This window comes from Amphiprion ocellaris, chromosome 9, assembly GCF_022539595.1.
Source record: "Amphiprion ocellaris isolate individual 3 ecotype Okinawa chromosome 9, ASM2253959v1, whole genome shotgun sequence".
NCBI classification, from domain to species: domain Eukaryota; kingdom Metazoa; phylum Chordata; class Actinopteri; family Pomacentridae; genus Amphiprion; species Amphiprion ocellaris.
In genome coordinates, this window is record NC_072774.1 from 23,739,133 (window position 1) to 23,763,070 (window position 23,938).

General features: G+C 39.7%; 1 protein-coding gene and 1 long non-coding RNA gene across 3 annotated transcripts in view; both read right to left on the reverse strand.

Moving 5' to 3' along the window:
- Nucleotides 1-1,127: 1,127 nt before the first annotated feature.
- Nucleotides 1,128-4,070, reverse strand: LOC129349640 (uncharacterized). Its single transcript, XR_008602711.1, has 3 exons — nt 3,937-4,070; nt 3,172-3,330; nt 1,128-2,235 (listed from the first exon to the last, which is right to left on the reverse strand). It is a non-coding gene; the product is annotated as an uncharacterized LOC129349640 (long non-coding RNA).
- Nucleotides 4,071-13,042: 8,972 nt separating this feature from the next.
- sntb1 (syntrophin, basic 1) overlaps nt 13,043-23,938 on the reverse strand; it is a 48,115-nt gene continuing 37,219 nt past the window's right edge. The window contains exons 7-8 of one of the 2 annotated variants that reach the window (XM_023287333.3): nt 20,344-20,573; nt 13,043-16,051 (exon numbers count right to left, since the gene is read on the reverse strand). In XM_023287333.3, the coding sequence (XP_023143101.2) occupies nt 15,962-16,051; nt 20,344-20,573 (320 nt within the window). In that variant the 3' untranslated portion in view covers nt 13,043-15,961. Of the gene's footprint in view, nt 16,055-20,343; nt 20,574-23,938 lie in introns of both variants that reach the window. The other variant, XM_023287332.3, reaches the window with a different exon arrangement.

A 23,938-nucleotide genomic window follows, 5' to 3' on the forward strand; every position in this document is an offset into this window, starting at 1 on the left:
AGAAGGTCAACTTTTATCAACCTCCATCCAGATGTTCAACTTGATATCTTTACTTTGACATTTTTAGCACCACAAACCTTTAGTATCACACTTTATTATCATTTATTAGGACTTTAATGGAATCCACCAGCAGATTTAGTTTTTGTTGACAAACTTTTTTCTTGTCATCGTGGGACTGCAGTATTTAAAACTGTTTCTTCTATTTAACCTCATGTTTAATAGTTTTAGTGGAGAAACTTATTTTAATTGTCCATTAGTCTCTTATAAACCAAATAATAAATTGGATTAGTCAAGAGTTTTAATTTTTTTAATTTGTCATATTTTAAATATGGCAAAAAAATATAAAAATAAAGCGTCTTGAGACAATTTGACCTGTATTTGGCGTTATATAAATAAAATTGAATTTAAATTGTATGTATCTTGTAATGTTGGAGTAATTCAGCCATATATGTTAGAAAACACATTTTCTTTGTCCATTAATCTGTTAATTGTTTTCTCCAGTAATTCATTTCTTGTTTTGGTTTATAAAATGTCAAACCCAAATATATTCAGTTTACCGTCATAAAAACCAAAAAGATTTACATTCATGATGCAGGAATCAGGCAGTTTTTCACTTTTTATCTTAGTTTAGTCAGAAAGATAGTTGATAATGTGTGAATTGTTGCAGCTTGTGAGCCGTAAAAGGTTTTAATCTTTGGGGCCGAGTGTCAAAAAACATTTAGAAACAAACATCAACAAAACACTCAACAAAGATTTGAACATCATTAAAGGGAAATCCAACTTTTGCATGACAATGTCTCATTAAAGGACATTTATTTCCAACATAAATGTGTGATATTCATCCTCTGGAGCTTTCTCTTCACATCGTCTTCCACCTGGACTGGTTTGGTCGGGAGCATGTGCAACAAACATTTGAAAAACTGCACTTTAACATCAATGAATGACACTGAAGTTTAACCTCTACATAAATGAGACTGAGTCTGGATGTGCTGCTCTGTCATTAACTCCTAAGTTTAGGGAAAGTTCAAACAAAAGAGGACAGTTCAGATAAGACTTGAGAATGAGCTTATTTTGAACAAACATCTCAGACTTTCTGAGCTTCAGCACCTACAGCAAGATATTTTAACAACAAGCAAATCAAGAGATCCAGAAGTTGGAGAGAGTTAGCTTTAGCTGAGCCAAAGAACATGTGGGATGCTAACCTAGCAAACATTTCAAACTTTTCTCTGTGAATTCAGAGAAATAATTTACTATTTAATGACAGAGCTACACATCTTAACTCAGTCTCATGAAAACAGACTCTAATTCAGTGTCATCCATCCATATTAAAGTGCAGTTACCCAAAATGTTTGTTGCATGAGCTCCAACAAAACCTGTCCAGGTAGAAGGATACTTTGACAAACAGGAAGTGGACGATTCCAAGCAGATTTATAGAAGTGGGAACCGGACTGTACTAAGTGTGGTCAAGTATAGAGGGGTGTTTTGTGGGTTTTTAAGGCTGATAATGATTATTAGTGAGACATTTGGAGTCGATATTCATTTGCAGTAAATGAAAGTATTTGAAATCTTGGAGTTAAACTTTGAAGAACACAAACTCTAACAGAAAACTTTGTTGATACGTTTTTGTTTTGTTTACAGATGTTAAGTTAAAGGAGTTTTATTCGTGACGTATAACCAATCAAATCACTCCAGAAGACAGAGCCACCACAGGTAGATTAAGGTTCAGAGCCAAAGTAGCGCCATTTTTAAATTGATTTATTACCGTAAATCAGTAAAAAATAAAATACTGATAATCAGTAAATCAGTCAGCCCACAATTACTACAATTCTACAATGTATGTCTCTTTGCTTTGACTTGTTATTTGTACAATATACGATGTATATGATGGTGTTTTTTCATCCCAAAGGCTATACTATGTTGTTTTCTAAGAGACATACGATGCTACTCTGCTTGTTCTGGCTCTGGGCTGCTGCACTCCTCCTCTGTTGTTTTCTGGATTGTACTCAGCTGCATGCCTTCATCCACCAGGCCTCCGTTGACTCGTCCCGCCTGCCGTCTCTGGAGCTGAAGCTGGATTGGAACAGACCAAAGTACAGTCCAGTCACGATGCCAGCTGCCTCTCAAAAGGCTCCTTCATCTGGCGGAACTTCTTCTGAGGGGAAGCTGAGCTGGCCCGGCAGAACTTTGGAGATGTGTTCCAGTGGCTGGTGGATGTGTGGGGAGATAGAGAGGGACCTTTGAATTGTTCAGAAAGGAAAACAGGGAACCCATTGGTAGTTTTAGTTTAGGGTGCTACTGAGGTGTGTTATTGGGTTTTAAGAGGTGAACAGGAAGAATTTCTTTTCGTATTGATTATCTTTTACTTTGTTCCTGGTTGGAATGCCCATCAATGTCAACATGAAGTTCACTTTTAGTTCTGTTGATTTATTTTTATTTTACGAACACCCATTTGTTTTTAACCCCCTCACATGTTGTGTTGTTGTAAACTTACTCTTTCAAATAAATTCTCATCTAACCCTCTGCAAACCAGCGTTTGGACTGTTTTTGTGTTGCTCCTCACCTACTGACAGCTGTGGACTAAAGGCTATACTGTGACGTTTTTAGAGCGACATGCTATACTATGATGTTTGTTGGGCGACACACTATATACTATAGGCTTTTTTAATTGACATATTACTGTGACTTTTTTTTGTTATAGTTTTTTTTTTTTTTTTTTTTTAGCAACATATAAGAATTCGAACAGTTTTAAAAGTTACTATACTTTTACTTGTGCAATGAAATTATTATTCTATGGCATTTTTTAGATGACATATTATACTCTGATGTTTTCTTGAATTACATACTATTTTGACAATATACTGCAATATGACATTTTTTGAACCACATATCATACATGACAATTTTAGGCAACATCCCATCATTTTGCACTTTTTGAACCACATAATAATCTATGTTTTGTTTTTTTTCTTGCCAACATGCTGTACTATGAACTACAGGCCATATCTTGAGTAAAGCATACTATACTTTGACATTTTCTGAACTACATCCTATACTATGGCATTATACACAGAGTGCTTTGGTTACATGTTGATTTATAATCTAGATTTTTTTTCTGTTTTGTTTTTTGATGGGATTACCACAGACCTGACTGTGAACACTGTTGACACCCACCTCAGGGAGACGCTGCCTAAGATCTCAAGGCTGCTTGGTCGTGGTCTTTCTGGCACGTACTCTTCCAAGATGAGCCGGGAAGTTTAACACTGATGGAATGACACCAGGTCTAAGCCGACAAACTTCCAATTCCTCCTCAACCCATAGTCTCTGGGAAACCTACATGGAGTAAGAAAAGTAGACAGAGAAGTAATTAAGTCTGTACACAACATATTAAAAAGAAATCATGCTAATAAATTCAGTACAAAGAAGAGAATTTGCCAATATACTGGAGACCAGAGCTATTTAATTTGATAAGTATAACCTTGTTTAGTAACATTCAATTATTTGAGAGCAGTCCTAAAGAACTGCCTGTAATCCCAATCATAAAATGGGTTTGGAGGAAGAACATAGATGGTAATCTGGATATACATGAGTTAGGCTTTATAACTACTATTGGTAGTATTGGTCGCAGTAATAGCAATGTGACTGCTAACTACTGCTGCTGATACTGGCACTGCTACTACAACTTGTAATACTATTACAAATACTGATACTACTTCTACGACTCTAACAGCTGTTTATTCTATTACTGCTGCTTGTACTTTTAGTATTACTACTACTGCTTGTACAACTATACTACAGCTACTATTAATCGTCTGGTATTTGGTTGTCAAGCTGCTAGCTCGCCTTAGCGTTTTGCTAGTGGCTAACTAGTTAGCTCTCATAGACTGGAAGCTCTCAACAAGATTTCATAATGAAAAAAGAGCCAAAAACTATTCTTACCTATGAAAAGTCATTCCAAGTTTCCTTGTCTCAATCGTACGACGCAGTATGTAACTGTATGCAGCACAGTGAGCCAGCATACTTGTTGTTTCCGTTTTCACGCCGTCCACATCAACGGAATGCACTGAAACTTTGCTCCCACTAGCTTAGCCTCGCTGTAGCACGAAGCTGAAAGGGGCGTGTCCTCTCTACTCATTCATATCTATGAGAACAATGGTGGCTGCACATAAGGACGCCTGACGTTGATTAGCTGCGTAAATACCATTATATACAGTCTATGGTAAATACGTATACGTTTAAATAGTGTGCAAAGTTATCCATATAAGATTTTGGGGTGAGGTAAGATAGAACTTTATTAACCCCAAGGGAAATTCTTGCAGACGTTCTGACAACACTGAAGATCAGTTTATAGTATTCTTGATGACGCTGTGACTGTTATAATTCGAATAGAATAATGTAGGCAGAGACACTTTGTTCAACATCTGCTGCTACTTTCTCGTCAGCTCATATCCATCAATCAGCTTTAGATGATGTTTTTCACTTTGATGATACAGAGTTAAGTGTTAAAGTGCGTCTGAGCAGCAGAGTCTGACGTATTTGGTGTGTTTTTGTGGGAACCAACCTTCACATAATAAAGTGTGTTATCTGCATGTTATGGTTGTATCGCAGTGCAGCAGCAGAGCAGATAAAACAGTTTACATTGTTCTTCCTAGATGTGCATGAGACAAACTGCTTGTAGAAAATGACCAGAAAAGGAAACACTTTGTGCAGAGCAGGAGCCACTTATCAACAGTCCTTGGTTTAAAGTGATAAGAGGAATTAAAACATGTTTTCTTTCTGCAATAGTCAAACATTAAAGCCAGGTCAGATATGTAACAGTTTGAAACAACAGACTGGAGCTGGAGGGTTTCTGTGGAACAACAATCCACAGTTAAATATTAAACCAGCAGGATCTGCTGCAATGTTGTGGTTTCTTGGTTTGAGTTTCAGGAGCCTGAATGATTTACAGACATGTTCTGTGGGAACATTAAATGAATCAGATGAGATGAGTCGGCCATCTGTTGCTGCTTGTTGAACATATAAATAAATGTTATTAATGGCCGTGAGAAGTTCTCGTTTCACTTGAAAATGAAGAAGAATGATGTGAGGAACAGACTGAATCAGATTTATGTAACTGAGGAGGTGAGAGATCTGGATATTTCTGAACCTTTTCATTAAAAACTTGCAGTGAAAATTGTTTCAGCTTCAACTCTGAGAGCAAAAGCAGTTGAAATCATTAGAAGTGTAACCATCTGTTAGTGGTCAGTTTCTTGCAGAACTCTCATTCTAGTTTCTTGTGTGTGTTGTAAACTAGACTCCAGGTTTTTCAGAAAGATTCCTCATGTCTAGGAAGTGATTTTGTCTGAGGGAAGTAGGATGCAGAGTTTCTTAGGTGGTGTTTAAAAATATATCATGAGGTTTCATTTTTTTTCAGTGAGCCAGTAGGAAAAGTTTTGTGTTCACTACTGTGTTATAAATGAGGAATAAATTTAGCAACAATGTGGCAACGTGTTTGTTTTATTGTTTAAGGTGGTCTGAGTGTATATCTGTCCTGCTCAACATTAGTGTCTGCATAGAGACTACGTTACAGGACAAGTGAAACTGGTTTGGAGCAGCAGATTAGATACTATAGTTACAACAACTGAGCATCCATCCTGTCTGCAAGGCAATCTAGTCGAGGTTTTAGTTGGTCTGGGTGTTACGGTTTATACCAGGGGGGTTGGATGGTGTTGGTCTGAGTGTATGAGTCTCACAGGTTGAAGAATGAAGCTGCTGCAGAGCTCATCTGATCCTCTAGTTCATCCTGTCAGAGGGTAGCAGGCTGAAGACGTTGGCTTCATCATGGTGCACTGAGCTTCATAGATCTGTTGTAGGGGGCAAAGAAGTACAAATGAACTTCTCAGTTCTCACCATCCATTATTTGGTCTTAAGGTCAAGGATCTTGGACTTCCCACACCAGAGAGGTGGTCAGGATGCTCTGAGTGGTTCCTCTGAACAAGGTGAGGAGGTTTGATGGAGGAAGGCAACTAAATAAAGCTGAGCTGCCTTAAAACAGACTGAATGTACCAGTGAGACCTAGATATACTGTCTCCTCCTGTAATGAGAAGGAGCTGCTGTAGTCCTTAAGGTGCCACCTGATGTTTAACCTCTTGTATGTTAATCAGTGTTGGCATGATGATTGATTCTGTCCTGTACTGGAACTGTAATAAGCTGAACAGAGTCTCAGGAGAGCCGGCTGACAGTTTGCTGTGTTTGTACATTTATACAGCACTAATTAGACTATAGGAGCCACTCTGACAGTTACTGTTCATGTGTGTTTAATTTTAAACAGTTTGTGTAGGTGGCTGATTTTAAATGGGTTTATTGGAGTGTGACGGAGCTCATTTTGGCTGCAAAAACAGTAATGCAAAGAAACATCTCACCAAATGAGACTTAAAGTGGAGCCATTTAGCTGAAATTAGTCTGATTTCTGTCCAACAAACACAATCAGTTACAAACTTTATTCCAAAAGACAGAACCAGAGTGGACCAACTGTGACCAGACAACGTGTCTCCACATCTGACACAGCTAAGAGAAAGTTCACTTCTTTTTCTTTGTTTTTTGAAAGACTGTATTTGACTTTGGTAAATATAGAAGCATGGTGGTAGTAGCATCATAATGGGAAGCATGATAATATCAGCATCATAACGTGAAGCATGGTGGTGGCAGCATGATGATGAGAAGTATAGTCGTGAAAGCATGATAATGGGAAGCATGGTGGTGGTAGCATGATGTGTGAAGTATGGTGGAGGTAGCATCATAATGGGAAGCATGGTGGTGGCAGCATCATGATGAGAAGCATGGTCGTGACAGCATGAAAATGGGAAGCATGGTGGTGGTAGCATCATGATGAGAAGCATGGTCGTGACAGCATGAAAATGGGAAGCATGGTGGTGGTAGCATCATGATGAGAAGCATGGTCGTGACAGCATGAAAATGGGAAGCATGGTGGTGGTAGCATGATGGTGTGAAGCATGGTAGGAGCAGCATCTTGATGGGAAGCATGGTGGTGGTAGCATGATGTGTGAAGTATGGTGGAGGCAGCATGATTATGGGAAGCATGGTGGTGGCAGTATCATGATGGGAAGCATGGTGGTGGCAGCATCATAATGGGAAGCATGGTGGTGGCAGCATCATGATTGTTGCCAAGAAGAATGAGGTAAAATTCCAGTGTTTAGATATCTAAAGCTCATTTTTCAAAGTTTTCTGTTTTTAACTAATTGACATTACATGGTAGGAATCAGTTTTCACTTTGACGTGAAAGAGTCTTTTTAGTAGGGGCGAATACTTTTTATAGGCACTGTACCTTTAATCAAAAAAGTATATTTTGAAGTTATGTTGTTGGGCCCTTTATCCCTGCATGTTCATCATTCACTCTTCCTTTAGCTTTGTTTTGGTGTGAACTCCTGAAGGGAAAGTCTGACTGCTAGCTGCTAGTTCTACAAACACTTCACATCACACATCGTAGTTTAATTACATTGTTGATATAAAGATTCATTAGTTCCGATTTAAAGCAGAGCTTGAATAAACCGTCTTTTCTTTCATATAAATAGTCGCCGAACTTTTGTCTGGGATTTTCCACATTAACTCTAAGCTAAATCTCCCAAAGCTGCTTTTGAAGCATATTACTGCTCTATGTCCTACCACTGCCACTATAACACTAATTATTTGCTTTGCCCAAATTCTCTTGAATGCAAACATGTTCCTACTCTTAGGTTTTCTCAGATGTTTTTTTTTTCTATCTTTGGTGGAGTCTACTCTTTCCACATTTGTTAACATGCAAATATAAACCAGAATACTGATCGTACACGAGTAAATCCAGCAGAATTCATCTCCTCTGACACCTTCATGTGGATTCTGCATGAACCCTGCTGCTCGTGTTGTCAGTAGAAGGAGATCCTGGAACCAGCTGCAGCTCTGCTCTGCTGATTATCACATCATGTTAAAAGGTTCAAACTCCTGTGTTCATGATAGCGTGTTATACCTGTGGGATCATCTGACATGTGCAGGAAACCAAAGCACATGCCTCCTCTGTTCTTCTGAGCTCAGGTTCACAGTGCTGAGAACATGAAGTATTTGTGTTGGTGTGATGGAGATGGGTGCAGTCAGGGGGAATGGAGGCTCCTGGATCCTCAAACATTCCTTTGTTTTCCACTCATGCTCCCCTTCCTCACCCCTCGTCTCTTTTATCATCGTGTTCCCACAGATTAGTACTTTGTGTGAGAAAGAGGCAGACCCAGAGAGACAGTGAAAGGTTGTGTACAATCACTGATGTTGTGGTTTCATGAGCTGAGTATGGTATAGGTTAGATGTGGGCGTTTGTTTTTGAGATTAGCGGAGCTTGAAGTGCAGCCGTGGTTAAGTGGGAGGGCCAGAGCAGAACATCAGCTACAAACATGCCTCCGTCTGCCCTCTGATGTAGTAATACTGCTGCTACTGTGTGTACATGTTGTGTAGTGTGTAATGTTTCAGGGAAGGTTACTCCTCCTGACTATACAGATAATAACAGGGACGGTGAGGAGATGACCCACATTCTTTCTCCTGCAGCGCCAACAAAGTCTGCTTTTGTCCCATGAATTCATTTCTCTCATCCAATCTGACTTAAAGCTACATTATGCAGCTATTTTTCCCTAAAATAACAGCTTCAGATTTATTTTCATGCTACAATGACTTCTAATGGGGAGTGTCTTTAATTCCTCCCAAACTCTTGTGCTGGAACTCTAACTTTTCCAGAGAAAAGTGCTTTATGACACTGTGTCATCCATCACCAACTAGCTATTACATTCATCTTCATTTCAGTTCAAACTTTTCTTTCATCTTCATGAAGGAATCAATTGGAAACTATTAAATATCAGTAGCAGTAGATGACAACAATGATTAGACACCACGTTTCTTACTAGTATTGTGTTGGGGAATACAAAAACAAGCTCAATAATATGTGCTAAGACAAAATAAAGGAAATAAAGTGGGTCAGTGAGAGCTAAAACTATCCTTTACACCAAACGATTAGCATTGATTACTCCTTTTATCTTATTTTCCTACATTTTCAAAAATGATCATGGTAATTATCATGCACCTAAAATGACTCTGAACCATAAACTGTAAAAAAGATGGTAAGATATATTATTACATCCTTCTGACTGCTTCAAACTTTAAGAATCTTAAAAGGATATGTCTTAACCTAATGAAATTAAAAATATCTTGAACTAGAATTATGACTATGTAGAAACAAATTGCAGACATCTGAAACTAGAATTACAACTAGTTATAATCCAGATGCAGATATCAGGAAATCACATTACAGATATGTGCAGCTGAATGGTAGATATCTGGAAAAAGAAACCTCGTACACGAGTGATAAAAGTGAAATCATTTGAGGAATGACATTGTGTAGAAAGAACTGAATTATGGATATCTGTAGTACATATCCAGACTAGCTATTAAATGTTAAAATGTCTTACCACAGGGGAATCTGAACTTGAAGGCATTTTGCAGCCCAGTCCGGTAACAACTTAAAGATTTTACTCTAAATAGGACCATAATTCACTAAATAATAACTTTGTGGTGTCCAGAGCAGCGATAGTCCTGCTTTTTGTCCTGAAAGATACAAAAAGTCTGGTCACATTATGGCTCAGTTTCCTTCTCTTGTTGGAGGAAAGGATCATGATCAGAGGGAATAATTTTTATCTCATTTTACTGTCCAGATTGGATTTCTGTCCCTCGGTGTATTTAGTTGAAGTTGAAGTGGAATAATAGAATTACAGAGAATCTTCCATCCTGTACTGTTCCTATAAGAGTGACATTAGTATTCATTACATTCTGCTGGTCGTAAAATCATTCAGCAGCAGGGATATGTTTATGTCCAACAAACTGGATTCCTGCTAGTTATTACTGTTGGATGATAATTTGCGTGTGTGAAGAAGCAAAGATACAAACACTCACCAGGAACTGAGATGGAGCTTCTGCCACTGTTTGTAATGAAATGATGATTGAAAAACTCCACTAAGGACAAATCTTCTCCTTTACATCCCATCTGAGCATCAACAGACTACCTCCTCTCATTGTATTAGAGCACAACAGTAGAATGCAACAGTTGTAGAATTTTCTTTCCCTAAATCATGAAAAGACACTGAATGTCACTTTTCAGCCCCTTTACAAATGATTATTCTGCTACTGATGCAGTGTAGTGAGTGTAGACAGATTTTTAACATTCAGAAAAGTCAGACAGTGTCACCTGACCATCACATCAAATTATACTTTGGTAATAATCTAAATAAAACATGCTTCCAGAAATACGGAATGACACCAGAGTCCCACACTGTAATTACCCTTAAACAGAACCCAACTCCAAAGTCATTTGGTTTGTAGAGATGAAAGCAGAAAACAGCGATCAGTAGCTCCATCATTGTTGGAGTTTTGTGTCCACTGAATCCATCATTTTGTTGAAGGCTGATGTGCAGCATCTCAAACACTAAACTGACTTTTCATGTTGTTAAAAATGTCGAGTTTTGTTCTCCTGAAGAGATTCGGTCTGGACGCCTGGGGACACATGAGGAGTTTGATGATGTTCATGAGGACTAATTAGTTCAAAACAACAGCAGTCGATAGTAGTGGTCCCTCAAAATATTAAGCAAAGACAGTCTCTTATAAAATATCTGGGGAAAAAAAATCAGTTTTACAAGTAGACATCTGGCAAGTTGACTAACAGTTTGATAGAAAACAGCTGGAAGATCAAACAGGCTTCTGTTATTCAGGCTGTCTGTGTTCTATTGTAATCTCATTGTTCCATCTGTTGATAAAATGACGCATTTGTCTTGAATTAGCCAATCATTCAGTAATTATGTAATACAGTATGTTTTGAGGAGGATCAGAGATGGTGTCTGGGCTGGTTTCAGGGTGAGATGATGAAATTAAAGTTGAACTGACAGCTAAAACTGAAATGTATAAAGACATAAAAAGAGTGGACAGCTTAGTTAACTTGAGGTTTATCAGTAGGTTGAATATGACCATGAAGGAGGCGACGGCAACTCCCTCAAACCAGTTTAAAGATGGTTCCAGTGAAGGGAAAGAATGTGAGACATGCAGGAGGCAAATTTAAAAATATTTCAGACATTATTTGCCTACCAGTAAATGCACAATCACCCATGTACAAACCTTCTTCTATCCAGGTAGAAAATTCAGCTTTAGTGTAAGAAAACAGTAAGAACTCTGTATCCTGCATACTGTGTACAAGTCTAAATGAAGATATGGAAAAACAGAATATTTTGACTTTGTTGTATTTCTGTAATGATGTCAGCAGCATCGTCCTTCTTGTCTCTGGATGTGGATGAATATAAAGTGTGTCCGGTGTCAGATGTTCAGCAACTTGATGGAGGTACATCACTGAGAAAGAGCAGATCTCTGGAGATGCTCAGATACATGGACCTGTCCAGGAACCAGCGTCTGGTTGGCACATCCATTATTCATCCACTCATGTCTGTTCATACTGTTTGTACACGAGTTAACCAGAACATCCATCTACTTTCTTCAGCTTTTCCAGAGTCACAGCAACTTTTTCCAGTTTCTCCAAAGTGTTCAAAGGCCAGATGAGATATATAATCCCTCCAGTTCTGGTGAGTTCTGGTTCCACCCTGAGATCTCCTCCCAGTTGGACGTCTTCATAAAACCTCCAAAAAAAGTCGCCCAGGAGGCGTCCCGATAAGATGCCAGAACCTCCTCAGCTGGCTTCTTCTGACATACACCAACAGAAACTGATGTCCGAGCTTCTCAAACGATCTCTTTTATCTCATTCTTCTGGTCACTACTCAGAGCACTTGGCCACAGGAGAGGGATGGAGGGGCGTAGATTGGCTGGTAAATGCAAAGTTTTACCTTCTCGCGCAGCTCCATCTTCACCACAACAGTCCAGTACAATGCCTGATGCTCACCAGCCTTTCCTTTTTGCTCTCTTATGTGTTGTTTGTCTGTTTTCTTTCTGCATGCTAACCTCTCCCTAACCAGTCAAGGCAGACGTCTACTCACCCTGAGCCTGGTTCTGCTAGAGGTATGTTCTTGTTAAAATTGAGTGTTTTTTTCCTCCCACTGCTGCTCAAAGGGAATCCTCTCTTTATAATATCATAATGGAAGGTCCTGACATGACTAATTCATTAACCTTCTCATCTACTTTGTGAAAAATGAACTTTTCCTCCCAACAAATCACCTGTAAACATTCAGTTCTGTAGTAACCTGGACCTGTCTTGACTTTCTGCTCATTCTTGTGGTACTACAGGTCACATAGTTCTATACAACCTGGAGCCAGCAGCAGTGAGGACCTGTGAGGACCTGCCACAGCAGAGGAATGCAGCCAGAGCCGGAGCCAAGAGAGAAGCTTTTCATTCAGCCTCCCACACAAACAAACAGCTCAGTGAAAAGTATTTGCATGTCAGTGACAGAACAGCCCACTGTGGACACAGACACACAGTTTATGTGTAATTGCTAATTGATCTGGATCCTTTCCAAGCCTTGAAAATGAAAAGTCTGGATCAATACGACCCTTCAGTCTCTCTGTTAGTGAGCTGCAGGTTCGTGTGTTGAAACTTGGTGTGTTTTCTGTGTCAGAGTTGCTTTGTGTTTTTACTCGCACATGATGCAACACTTGCTTTCTGCTCACCGTCCCGCTGAGGTTCGACACGACACAAAGCAGGAGGAACGGTGGGAAAAGCTGCTGCTGAATAATGTCAACCAGTAAACAGCGTGAGGAGTTACTGCTGTTAGGGCTCTGAACCATGAATGTGTCTGCAACAGGAAGGTCTCCAGCTCATCACCAGCCAACAGCGTCCAGAGTTACGCTTCTGTCCAGAGCTGCTGCAACTCTTCTCCTCCATGAATCCTTCTGCTGAGCTGCTCAATAAGACGCCTCACAAATCAGGCTGAACTCTCACTAATAAGCAGTAAATTCGCATTTCAAGCAAGGAGCTGCTGGTTTCTGAAGCCCTGGATGTGTGTTCTAGAATTAATACAGTATTAAAAATGAACCGGAGCCAGAATCATTAGCAAACAAGTCATTAACATTTTAACTTGACAGAAGTGTTGATTTGCAGTTAATGAGAAGTATGACAATAAAAAGAGACATCATGTCACTGCTGTTAAATACATGATTTATGTGCACCGCTGGATTTAAAAACTAAGCTTTTTCATTCGGAGTGACAGTACAGTAGCTGCCGAAGGCATCAGAGTTTCTACATATCAAAGCAGCTTCTCTCCTCTGACATTATCAGTGACTTCTGGATTCTCTGCTATCATTTAGTATCAACAAAACAGATTTTCTTCTACAGTGTCGAAGGATTACAAAGCATAAATCATTGTTCACAGTGTAAAATGGAAACGTCTCAGTGTGTTGATGAGATAAAGAAGAAAAAACAAAACAAAATTACTGCTGGCTGAGTGTTTCTGCACCTGTAACCCAAAGTGATGCAGCCGTCGGCGCGTCACTGCTTCATCCTGCGCTTCTAAAAACCCCAACATTTATCTTCTTCAGCCGTCTGAAGGCACAAGGAGAAACCAGAGTCCAGACAGATCTGATCAGCTGCTGCAGGAACAAACTCTGAAGGCTGCTGTGATGACAGACAGCAGCTGACGTGTGTGTGGCGTCATTTAATTTCAATGCGAACACGGTGATTTCTTACAATTACTCCTGGCAGATGTTTTCTCAGTTATTTGTAAATCATCTCGAATTAAATGAAGATGGAAGCAGTGATGTGCTGAGTTGCCTTCTTGCTGAGATTTAAATGAAAAGATGAGCTTTCATATCTGCTTTTTAAACACGAAGCCACAGCCAGCTGCTCACTTAAGCACTTGAATCAGGAGAACAGCTTGTCAGGTTATAAAATCCACCTCTAGACTCACTAATTAACACATTATGTCTCACATGTCTAGCCCTAACTATTCAAAGCCACAGCAAAGTTTGATTTATAGTGATTTTATATATGACCAACAAATTTCTTTCTGACTGGAAATGAAATACAATGTGACAAGGGAGACTAAGATGTTGTGTTTGAGATGTTAATGATGAATATTAACTACTTCAGTGTCCAAAATTATTTATTTCACACTCAGTAATAAACAGCAAAGTCTGTATTTGCCATTACACATCCATATGGTTCCTATGGTTTCCTACAAGCTCTTGGCACGTCTCCACTGCGATTTTGGACCTCAACTGTTATACCTCCATGACCTGGAGGTTGGAAAACTTCTTTGCATCACTCTGGCTTTAATTTCCTCTACAGATCCTTGATGGGATCCAGTGTGATCTTCGGCTGTATCGCTCCAAACTAAAACGCAATAGACAGCTGATTAAACTAAAATTTACCCTGGGACTTGGAGTTGACTCGTAGCTGACTAGAGATCAGTGCTACTGCATTAGTCGTTTGTATTTTAGAGTGTATTAGAACATATCGAAGATGGCATAGAAGCTGCATTCCCACAAAAACTTGCAGATTCAATGGTTTCAAGGCATCTTTAAGTAAAATATTTTTAAAAATGTGAAAAAAATTGTTAAAAATCATCATTAATATCACCAACATAATTACTTTTTTCTCTTGTTTATTTCTTTTCCAGCCAGAAGAAATCTATTGGTCAAATAAGAATTCAGTAAATATCACATTTTGCCACTGATATGAATAATTTGTGGTTACATGTCTGAATATTTGTGACAATCTTTATGCTCAGTTTCAGACTGATCTATTTGTCTGGAACCAGCTGGCCTGGCTACATCCAAAGTTAAGAAAACCCACCTCATCATTACAGTATAAACAGGACAGAACCAGAACCAGGCTACTGTAGCTGTGTAGTACTTTATAGGAACACCTGTATAATCTAATGCAATCAGGTTCAACAACTCTGCCATAAAATGTACTTTTATCATGCTTCAACTTTTTCTGTTTTCGTTTGCACTGTCAGATAATGTTTGCATGGTTGAGGTCATTGTGAGTGGTTGAGCTTAATGAGATTCTTCATCTCATTAAAGGAGGCAAAGTATCAGAAGAAACACGTCCAAATGTGTAATATATATTTATATAAAGATGTAGCGTGTGGCAGAGCTGCTGTATCGGGTCGCATTAGACCTCATTGATGAGTCTCAGCAAGAAAATGTCACATTTACCTACAAGATCAAGGCTTTAAATGACCTGGTTCAATTGTGTTTTCTAAAATCTTCTGGATAGTTTAAACATATGCATCCTTTCACTTTGCCATTGAACTCCATTCATACAGTGTCTAATACCTATCAGATACTTAAACACCTGAAGCTGCCGGTGAGTGTGCTGTTACAGAATAGGCTGGAGGAGCTGGGAGGGAATCCCTGCAGCTGGTTGGATGATGAATGCTGACGCTGCTAACAGACGTCTCTGGGGAGCCTAATAAAGACAAATGCACCAAGTTTTTCCCACAGTGTGTCAAACGTTTGGTGGAAGAAAAATGAAGAGTGAAATTCAGAACGTCCTTTCAGAGCCGGCGGTAAATAAATTATGGGATGGCTAAATGGAGGCAGTGTGCCATTAGACTGTGATTGAATTAAAATAGAATTCTTGTGAACCTGCTACAGGAGGCCGATCCTTCCAACCAGGACCTGACAGTAATGCCCAACCTGCTCTATACCTCATATATATAGATCATCCTTCTTCTTCTGTTGTTCTTCAGCCAACTTTTCAGTCCCTGTAGCCCTTCCAGGTTTCATTTACCCCCAAAAATCTGTCTGTCAAGAGAAAAGCACGACTCATCTCCATTGCTTCCTCCACTGTCTAAAAAGTCTGAGACCCCAAAAAGGTCTGTTTCCAGAGAGGCTACATTCACTCAGCTTGGGTTTCCAACTGCAGGAGTTTGAGGTGTTTTGCTGCATGCGGCTCCAGAAAAGAGGAGGAACTACGAGGATTTCTGTTCTCACAGGAGCTGAAATGTTCCTTTAGAGGCTGTCAGGCCACCAGACCGAGGCGGGAGATCTTAGCAGACAGGAAGGAGTGCAGGATGAACACGATCGGCTTCGGACACGAATGCAGGTCCAGCTGCTGGAGGAGGAAGAGAAAGGACAGAATTAAAGCAGAATAATGCAGAACATGTCAGGAAGAAAGAGAAGAGCTGAAGAGAAGGCAGAAAGAAAAAAGAAAGACAGTGTGTAAATCACATAAAACAATAAATCTATATTTGAAACTAAGTCCAGAGTCAACAGATCTCCATTTGCAGGGATCAGACTGAACCCAGCAGCAGATCGCTGAACGCCGCTCTGTTCACTGAATCAACAGCAGCGATTTCACCACGATGACTCACATCCTGCTCTGAGGCCTGCAGGGAGCTTTAACCCAGAAATCCACACTTCAGCTACTGTTCTGTCGCTCACGTTTAACTCTGAGGAACTACGTCATCTCCAGCAAACTGTGAAACACGAGCGGATTTACATATCATGACTGCGCTACAGTTACTGACACAGTTAGATAAGCAGTTTAACCCAAAGTTACTCATAGATTTAGATTTTTAGTGACGTTTTATAGAACCTAACGAAATGACAAACACGAGACAAAAAAAACATGTCCAAAATTATTCAAACTGTTGCAGGTTTTTGAGAAAATGTGGTTTCAAATGTTATTCTAATGACCTGTAAACAGAGAGCAGCTGATACAGTAGTCAGTACTACAAGTCCTGGTTAAAACTACAGAGCTGAGTGAGTTTGACATTAAGATCCATCACAGAGAGAGAATGTATACTGTGCTAGAGGCTATAAAGTCATATCTAAGTGTTTTCAAGGTCCAGTGGTCACAGTGAAACACGAAATCAAAAAGTTTCACACTGTGAAAACTCTCAAAAGGCTGCTAGGAAGACAAAAGGGATCCACGCACCAGAAGAATGATAGTTTAAGAGGTGAAGAAGAACCCAAAGAGCAGCAGCAGGAACATCCTGATGAATCGGAACAGTTCTGGTACCAACATCTGAAGACAGACACTGAACAAGGCTGATGTCTACGAACACAGACCAAAGAGGGCTTCATCAAGAGAGACAGAAAAGCTCAGCTGGACAACGAAGGAAGTTTTTGGTCTTCGGTTCTGGTTGGATGAGACAATGAAGCTGTTTGGACACAAGGACGCAGCTTTAGTTTGGAAATATAATAGATTCAACACCAAGAACATCCTCCTCAGGGTCAAATATGGTGATGGGAATGTGATGCTTTGGGATGTTTTTCAGCCATTTGCTGCCAATTCTGGAGGAAACCATCAGACAGTCTGCAGAAAAACTGGTCCTTGGACATCATTGTAGCTTCCAACAAGACAATGATCTGAAACATGCAGTCAAAGAGGTGGAGAACTGGTTTATTAGAAAATAGTGTCAACATTTTGAAGTCTAGACCTGAATCCCATCAAGAATCTGTGGAAACCTTCATCCTCAAAGACCTCGAGTGGAACAACATCCCAACAGAGACATGAAGAATGACTGTTAGTAATTAGAAGAACCGTCTGGTTGATGTGGTGGCAAAAAAAGGCTTTGACACTGAGCAGGGGTATGAATAATTCTGGATATTTTCACTACAAATCTAAAGGGAAAAAAGAAACCTAAAAATTCCCTATAAATCAAAGTTTGGCATGTGAATGAATAATTGGAGGCTTAACTGTACATCGTTCTGCCAAGTTGACAGTAAAGTCGATACTGTGGAATAAAAACAGAGCAGCTGATTCCACTTTCACATAATGAGCCACCAGCTGGGATTTAATAAAACCTCGTCGAGAACCGAGCTGGGATTCAGAACCGCTACAAACCAAATCTGTCCTGCAAACGAAGCCAACAGACAAGTCTGGAGTCAGAGCTGGAAACTCTTTGGTTGTTTGCCGTCAGCGTAAACGACGAATCAAACATGAGTGAATCTGGCAGGAGTTTTAAACAGAGCTGCATGTGGATTATAGAAAAATCCTCAGTTTAAAACTCCTAAACTCTGTAAGCCTGCACGGTTCATGTTAGTTTCCACTGTAACTCTTCTGCTCCAGCAGTAAATCACAGTTTTTTTGGTTTTATGAAGGAGGAAACAGCAATTTGGTGGTTTTCTGTATCAGGGCTGAGGAGGTAATAAATGAGCTGCTAGAACATTAATATTCATATCAGCAGCGTCAAATAAAACCCTAAACAGCCTCTCAGGACAGAGATGGAGGCGGTGGGTTTTATCACAGGCTCTTCCAGGTATGAACATGGATCGGTTCTGATCTGTTGAGCTGCGGGACCCGCAGTAAACAGATTAAAACTCTTACAGTAAGCGACGGGTTATTTTTAAAGGAAAACGCCGTCAGCCTGTTGGAGCTGAGTGGAGTTCATTTCATTTCTGGTGTGATGGAGTGCAGTAATCTACTCTCCCTCTTCCTGTCTCACTCTGCAGTTTGTGTTTCGCTTCATTTCCCAGAAGGCCTCATGAATCCCCCGAGAGCAGCTATGAACTTGTTCTATTTACTGTGAGCTGCTCATGACCACAGAGAACTCAGTCTCATACTGGATATAGTTTTATTCTCAGTATGAACACAAACGCACAAAGCACATCTGAACAGTTCATTTTAAATGGCTATTGATGGAGATTAAAGCTGGAAAAAGGCACATTTTGATACTTCAGAACGTGTGGGAAACAAGAAATAAATGATGTGTTCAAGGAGAACACATCTTGTTGTCGTCAGTAAATAGGTCATCGCCACCTTCAGACACAGATCAGAGGAAACCATCAAACCAGGCAGAATAAATAATCATCAGACCATATTAATGTGAGGAAGCATATGGGGACAACACTATACAACAAGAAATTAAAGGTCAGATTAATCACTAGATTTCAGTCTTTAGTTTTTTATTAGTGAAGCTGTGAAGTTACTGCCAACGATCCCATGTGTTCTAATTTACAATTAATTCAATACATTATGTGGTAATTGACATTTTAAACTGTGTTTTGAACAGTAACTTTTCTAAAACTGCATTCTGATAAACTGAAGCTGCTCTTTTTCCTTTTGGCTGCTCTAGTTCATCTTTGGATTGATTTTAGGGATCATTTTTAGTTCTTTTTGACTTCACTGGTTAGTTTTCTTTTGGTTTTCTGGATGTTACTGTTTATTTTTTGCACAGTTCTGTCTAACTGTAGCATTTTCTGTTGTCTTTGGTGGTTTTGTTTAATGTCATTTTGATTTCTGTTAAGAATTATGTCATTTACTTCGTGTTTTTTCTCCAAATAGTTGTAAAATTTTGTAGTAATAATCAAAAATGTAAAAAAAGATACCTTTTTTCACAAAAAGCAGCCTCTGTGGGTTTTTGTTTCTTCCAAATTCTGGGGCCTCGACTCTCCTATTATATAAATGTGTGTATAAATGCAGAACTATAAGACGATATGAAAAGTTTCAAAACCAAGACTTCAAATCAATATAAAGTCAATGAACCAATAATTTCCATAACTTCTGCATAACTTTGTGCCAAAGTTTACTGTCTTCACATTTGAAGCTTCAGACCTGAGGTGAAACGCAAGCAGAAAAGTAAATAAATCAGGACTCTTACACAGACAGAGCTACCTATATATTTTAATACAATAGTCCAAATTTGCTGCTCGGTTTTTTGTTTGCTTTTATGGTCAAATATTAAAGTTTCCATTTCTGTTGCCAAAGGTTTTGTCTGAAAAACGAAAAATAAAGAAGGACCTTTACTCATAAAGTCTCTGTAACACAGAAAAACTGAACTATTTACATTTTTATCAAAGCTGTCATCTTGTATGCTCATTGTTTTTTTGGTGTTTTCACATTATTTATTCTCTGAATGTTATGTGTTGTCGTGGATTGTCTAAATGCTGCTGGTGCAGCGCAGATCAGTACTCTGCACAGTTCACCTAATAGCAGCTCATTCAAAAAACACTGTTTGCACAGTCAGCACGAGATAAATAAGCACATAAAATACTGAATTATCACTTTTACTAGTTTGGAAAGTGTCCATAAACACAGCGTTTCTGTGACGGATTACTGGATCGAGTGGAGCAGCTGAATGTTTGCTGCAGCTTTACACTCACAGATTTTATTAAAAGCTTGCAGTGAGAGGACGACTGACGTGACTTCAGAGCGTAAATGTTAGCATCTCCAGAAAGTGATTCCCACATCTCATGTTTCCTCTGTTAAACTATGCTGTAGCAGAATCAAAAATATGATTTCAAGGAGGTCTTTCCCTACTGAGTGTTCACTGACAGTCGCTGGTCTGAGGAGGATCTTTCGTGCTGTTTACTTTCACAGCTCAGAAGACGACTGAGCTCCCACCAGAACATGTCTACTGTCAGAACATGTTGATTGTAAATACAGAAAACACTCACAATCTCCCCCTCCTTCCCGCCGAAGTCCAGCAGCAGCATGCGGACGCTGTCGTCGGAGGACATCTTTAGCTTTTCGAAGGGGTATGAGAGCAGCACTCTGGGTTTGATGGGAGTCTGGACCACTCTGGCCTCAGCGTCCTCCTCATCTCCAGCCTTCGGGTCGGTCAGCACAGAGAAGCCCTGTTCATAGTGGATCACCAGCCGACACTCCTGACCTCGGTACAGACAACCTGGAGGTACAGTACAGAAGATGGAGGAGAGTTGGAGTGTAGGTCTGAATGTGAGACGATGTTCTAAATAAACACAAAGTTATGGACCAAACAGGTTTGACAAAGAGCAGCTGTGAGCAAAAGTTTACATCCACTAATAAAGACCTGATTTATCACAGCAGTCTTGTTTCTAATGACTCATATAATTCTTAATTCAAAAATCATAGATTTATTGAAGGTCTTATGGAAATATGACAAAATCTGCTGGATCAAAACCATACATACAGCAACTTAAATTTCCGTTCTGATGATGTGGAATGTCATGTAAACCAAACGTTCTTAGTTTCATGGCTTCTTAACTTATCCTGAATTATACGACTGACTACAGCTGCTGACTCTGAAACACATGAATTTCTGTCACAAATAACAATCATGTATTTCTATGATTCAATCACAGAAAATTCAGAGTTACAGAAATCATTGGAGACTGTCATGATAAACATGGTGGATAGAAATTGTAGTTCACAGCCGTATAAACTGATAAATGACACTGACAGTATTTTGTCAGACTGAAGTCATCTTACTGAGATCCTCGAGTTCCACGACAGCAGCTCTGAACTCAAATGATGAAGGTAAATGTTACTTATAAGGAAAATCAATCAGCTTCAGATGATTGTGCTTATTATGAAGTCCACAAAGAGACAGAGAAGTAAAGGTTAAAGTCAAGACAGACACACTGAACATCTTCTGAATAAGACAGCTGAAAACCCGTCAAAGATCAAAGACAACACTGAAACTGTCCACACATCCTGGAGGAAATCTTTCTGTCAACGTATCAGTTATCATCTTACTTCTGGCTCGTGTCTATTTGCTTCAAGAACACATTACTGTTCAGATATTTCACCAACTCTCCTCCTCCAGCGGTGTCCATCCTGATGAAAGGCTGGAGGATCATATCTCTGCTTCTCTCACCACTTTCTTCCTGTTTTTTTCTATCTTTCTCCTCAGGAGGAGTCTGGCTGAAAGCTGAGTGTTCGGCCTTCATCACCTCTCCCAATTTAAGCCTCACGTCTGTCTGCTTGGTCTCCATCACACTCCAGGTACATTTAGTCTTAGTTTCCCAGAGAACACTCGCTGCCTACAGCAGACGTCAGGGCTTCATGCTGAAAACTTCATTTGCAGCACGGAGAGCTTCTCTCCGGACCACATCTGATCCAGCAGCAGGTTGTTGGATAAAGACGAGACGAGCTGCTGTCTCTCATTGTTTGCTGACAGTATGAGTGTGTGTGTGTGTGTGTGTCTGTGTGTGTGTGAAGTGTGCACAAGAGGCGGTGGGTGTTTGCTTGTGTACATATGACTGTTAGTGTGCACTCTGCAATGTAATAAAAAAAGGAGTGGATCCTGCAGCGTTGTGAAAGACAGTAGAAATAAGGTACGTTTGTGTGTTCTGTCAGCGAACTACACAATACCACAGCTGGTGTATTTACTGTGTGTGTTTACTGTCACTGCTTCAGTTTATTCTGCCTGACTCCATCTACTTAGCTTCATTTAATTGTCAGTCAAACCCCACTAATCGCCCTATGCACACCTTTTGTTGGCTCTGTATCTAAAGGCGATTATGAAACAAAAGTTGGCAAACAGTAACACACATCCACACGCATCTATGGTCAAATTGCCAAAAAAAAAAAAAAAAAAAAATCTGGCCTAATTTACTACAAACAGGATTCTCCACGTGTCTTCCAGCAAAATGCATCTGAGTCTGTTACTCCTCAGCTGCACGACGGTAAAAAAGAAGTTGGCTGAAGCAAACCGATTATTTCACAGCCTTTAATTGTGCAAACAGATTAACCTTTCAACACACACTGTCTCCATCAGAGTCAAACGGGACAAAGACATGACGCAGATACAGGCAGAGGACCATTTTAAATCTCCAAACTCACAGACTCTGAGGCGCTTATCCTGAAGGTTTAAGGATGTCCAGCCGTCAGATTGTTGGTTTTGGTGTGAATCTTTTGACGCAATTACGCATCTCTTCCGTGTGACGTATAAATGTGGATGTCCTTCCCCAAACAAAGCGTAGACACACCAAACATGGATGGTTTAGGGGAGAAATCTGCAAGGATCTGATCACTGTGGAGGTCATTTATTGATGTTTGTATTTTCTGTCAGATATCTGCCTAACGTTTTCAGATGTTCAGGACTTCCCTGACTTCTATTAGTTTGCTAAAATGTATGAACAGTTTAATGTCACAAACATGAAGAGTTGAAGTGAGCAGGTTATTAAATTACCACGAAAGACGAGGACAAATTCACTTCTTGAAGTTTTTGAGGCTTTAGTGTTCAGGCTTTAGGGTGGAAACTGGGATTGGATCGCTCTAATCTGAAGCAGGCGTACAGCTGTCATTGGATAATTGCATTTTTAATCTACAGGTGGGTTAGTCAGGCCACACCCCTAACCCGGATCATAATGTCAGATTTGTGCAGCTTTAACAAAGAAAAAGTAGAAAAAGTTCCAGAACAAGCATCTGTCAAAGGTGATAACATCCAGCAGCTCAGTCTGCCAGAGGGCAAACATCATGTCACAAACTAAATAAAATCACCAGGAGGGAAACACAACAGTACAGCTGATAATATCTGACAAGTGTGACAACTCACAGGAAACATGATAAAATCAGTTCTGTATCCTACCAAAGAGCTCCTCTGGGTTTAAAATGAGGATCTCTGAGAATCTCTGAGGCTGATGAAGCCTCCACCTGCAGGAGAACAATCCCAGAGCTTAGTGCTGAGCTGAGTTCAGGCAGTAATATAATCCATGTTTCATGTATTTAATAAAGTCTTATGCCCATATGTGTGAGTCTGTAAAGCTATTTTTGTTTGTCCAACATACACAAAACCACTGAAACATTCCAGCACAGAGACAGCATGTGTTGTACTGCAGCTGATAGGATTTAAAGCAGTATTTTGTGTCAGTATGTGTAAACTCCTCTCCTCAGATAATCATTCAATAAACATTAAACCCTGTTCGGCTAATTATCCAGTGACAGCTGTACACCTGGATGAGGCTGAATTTATCTGTCTGCTTCATCTCTTTGTCCACTTCGATGAAAATACACCAGTTTTGAACTATTAGTCTGTTTGCACAATTAAAGGCTGAGACTTAATCGATGTGCTTCAGTCTCCTGTTGTATTCTGGTTTAAATTTGATTTGTCCAATAGAATCTTAACATCAACCTTTTTTCCCATGATGCTGTTTTCTTTGGACCCGTTTTCTGAAAAACTCCCCCGGAGCTTCACATTCTCAGCAACACACCTGACAGCTGGGATGCTGTTCTTGTGACTGAATGTTTCTCTTTTCTTTCACCAAACAAAAGCCACGTCTGTGTCCA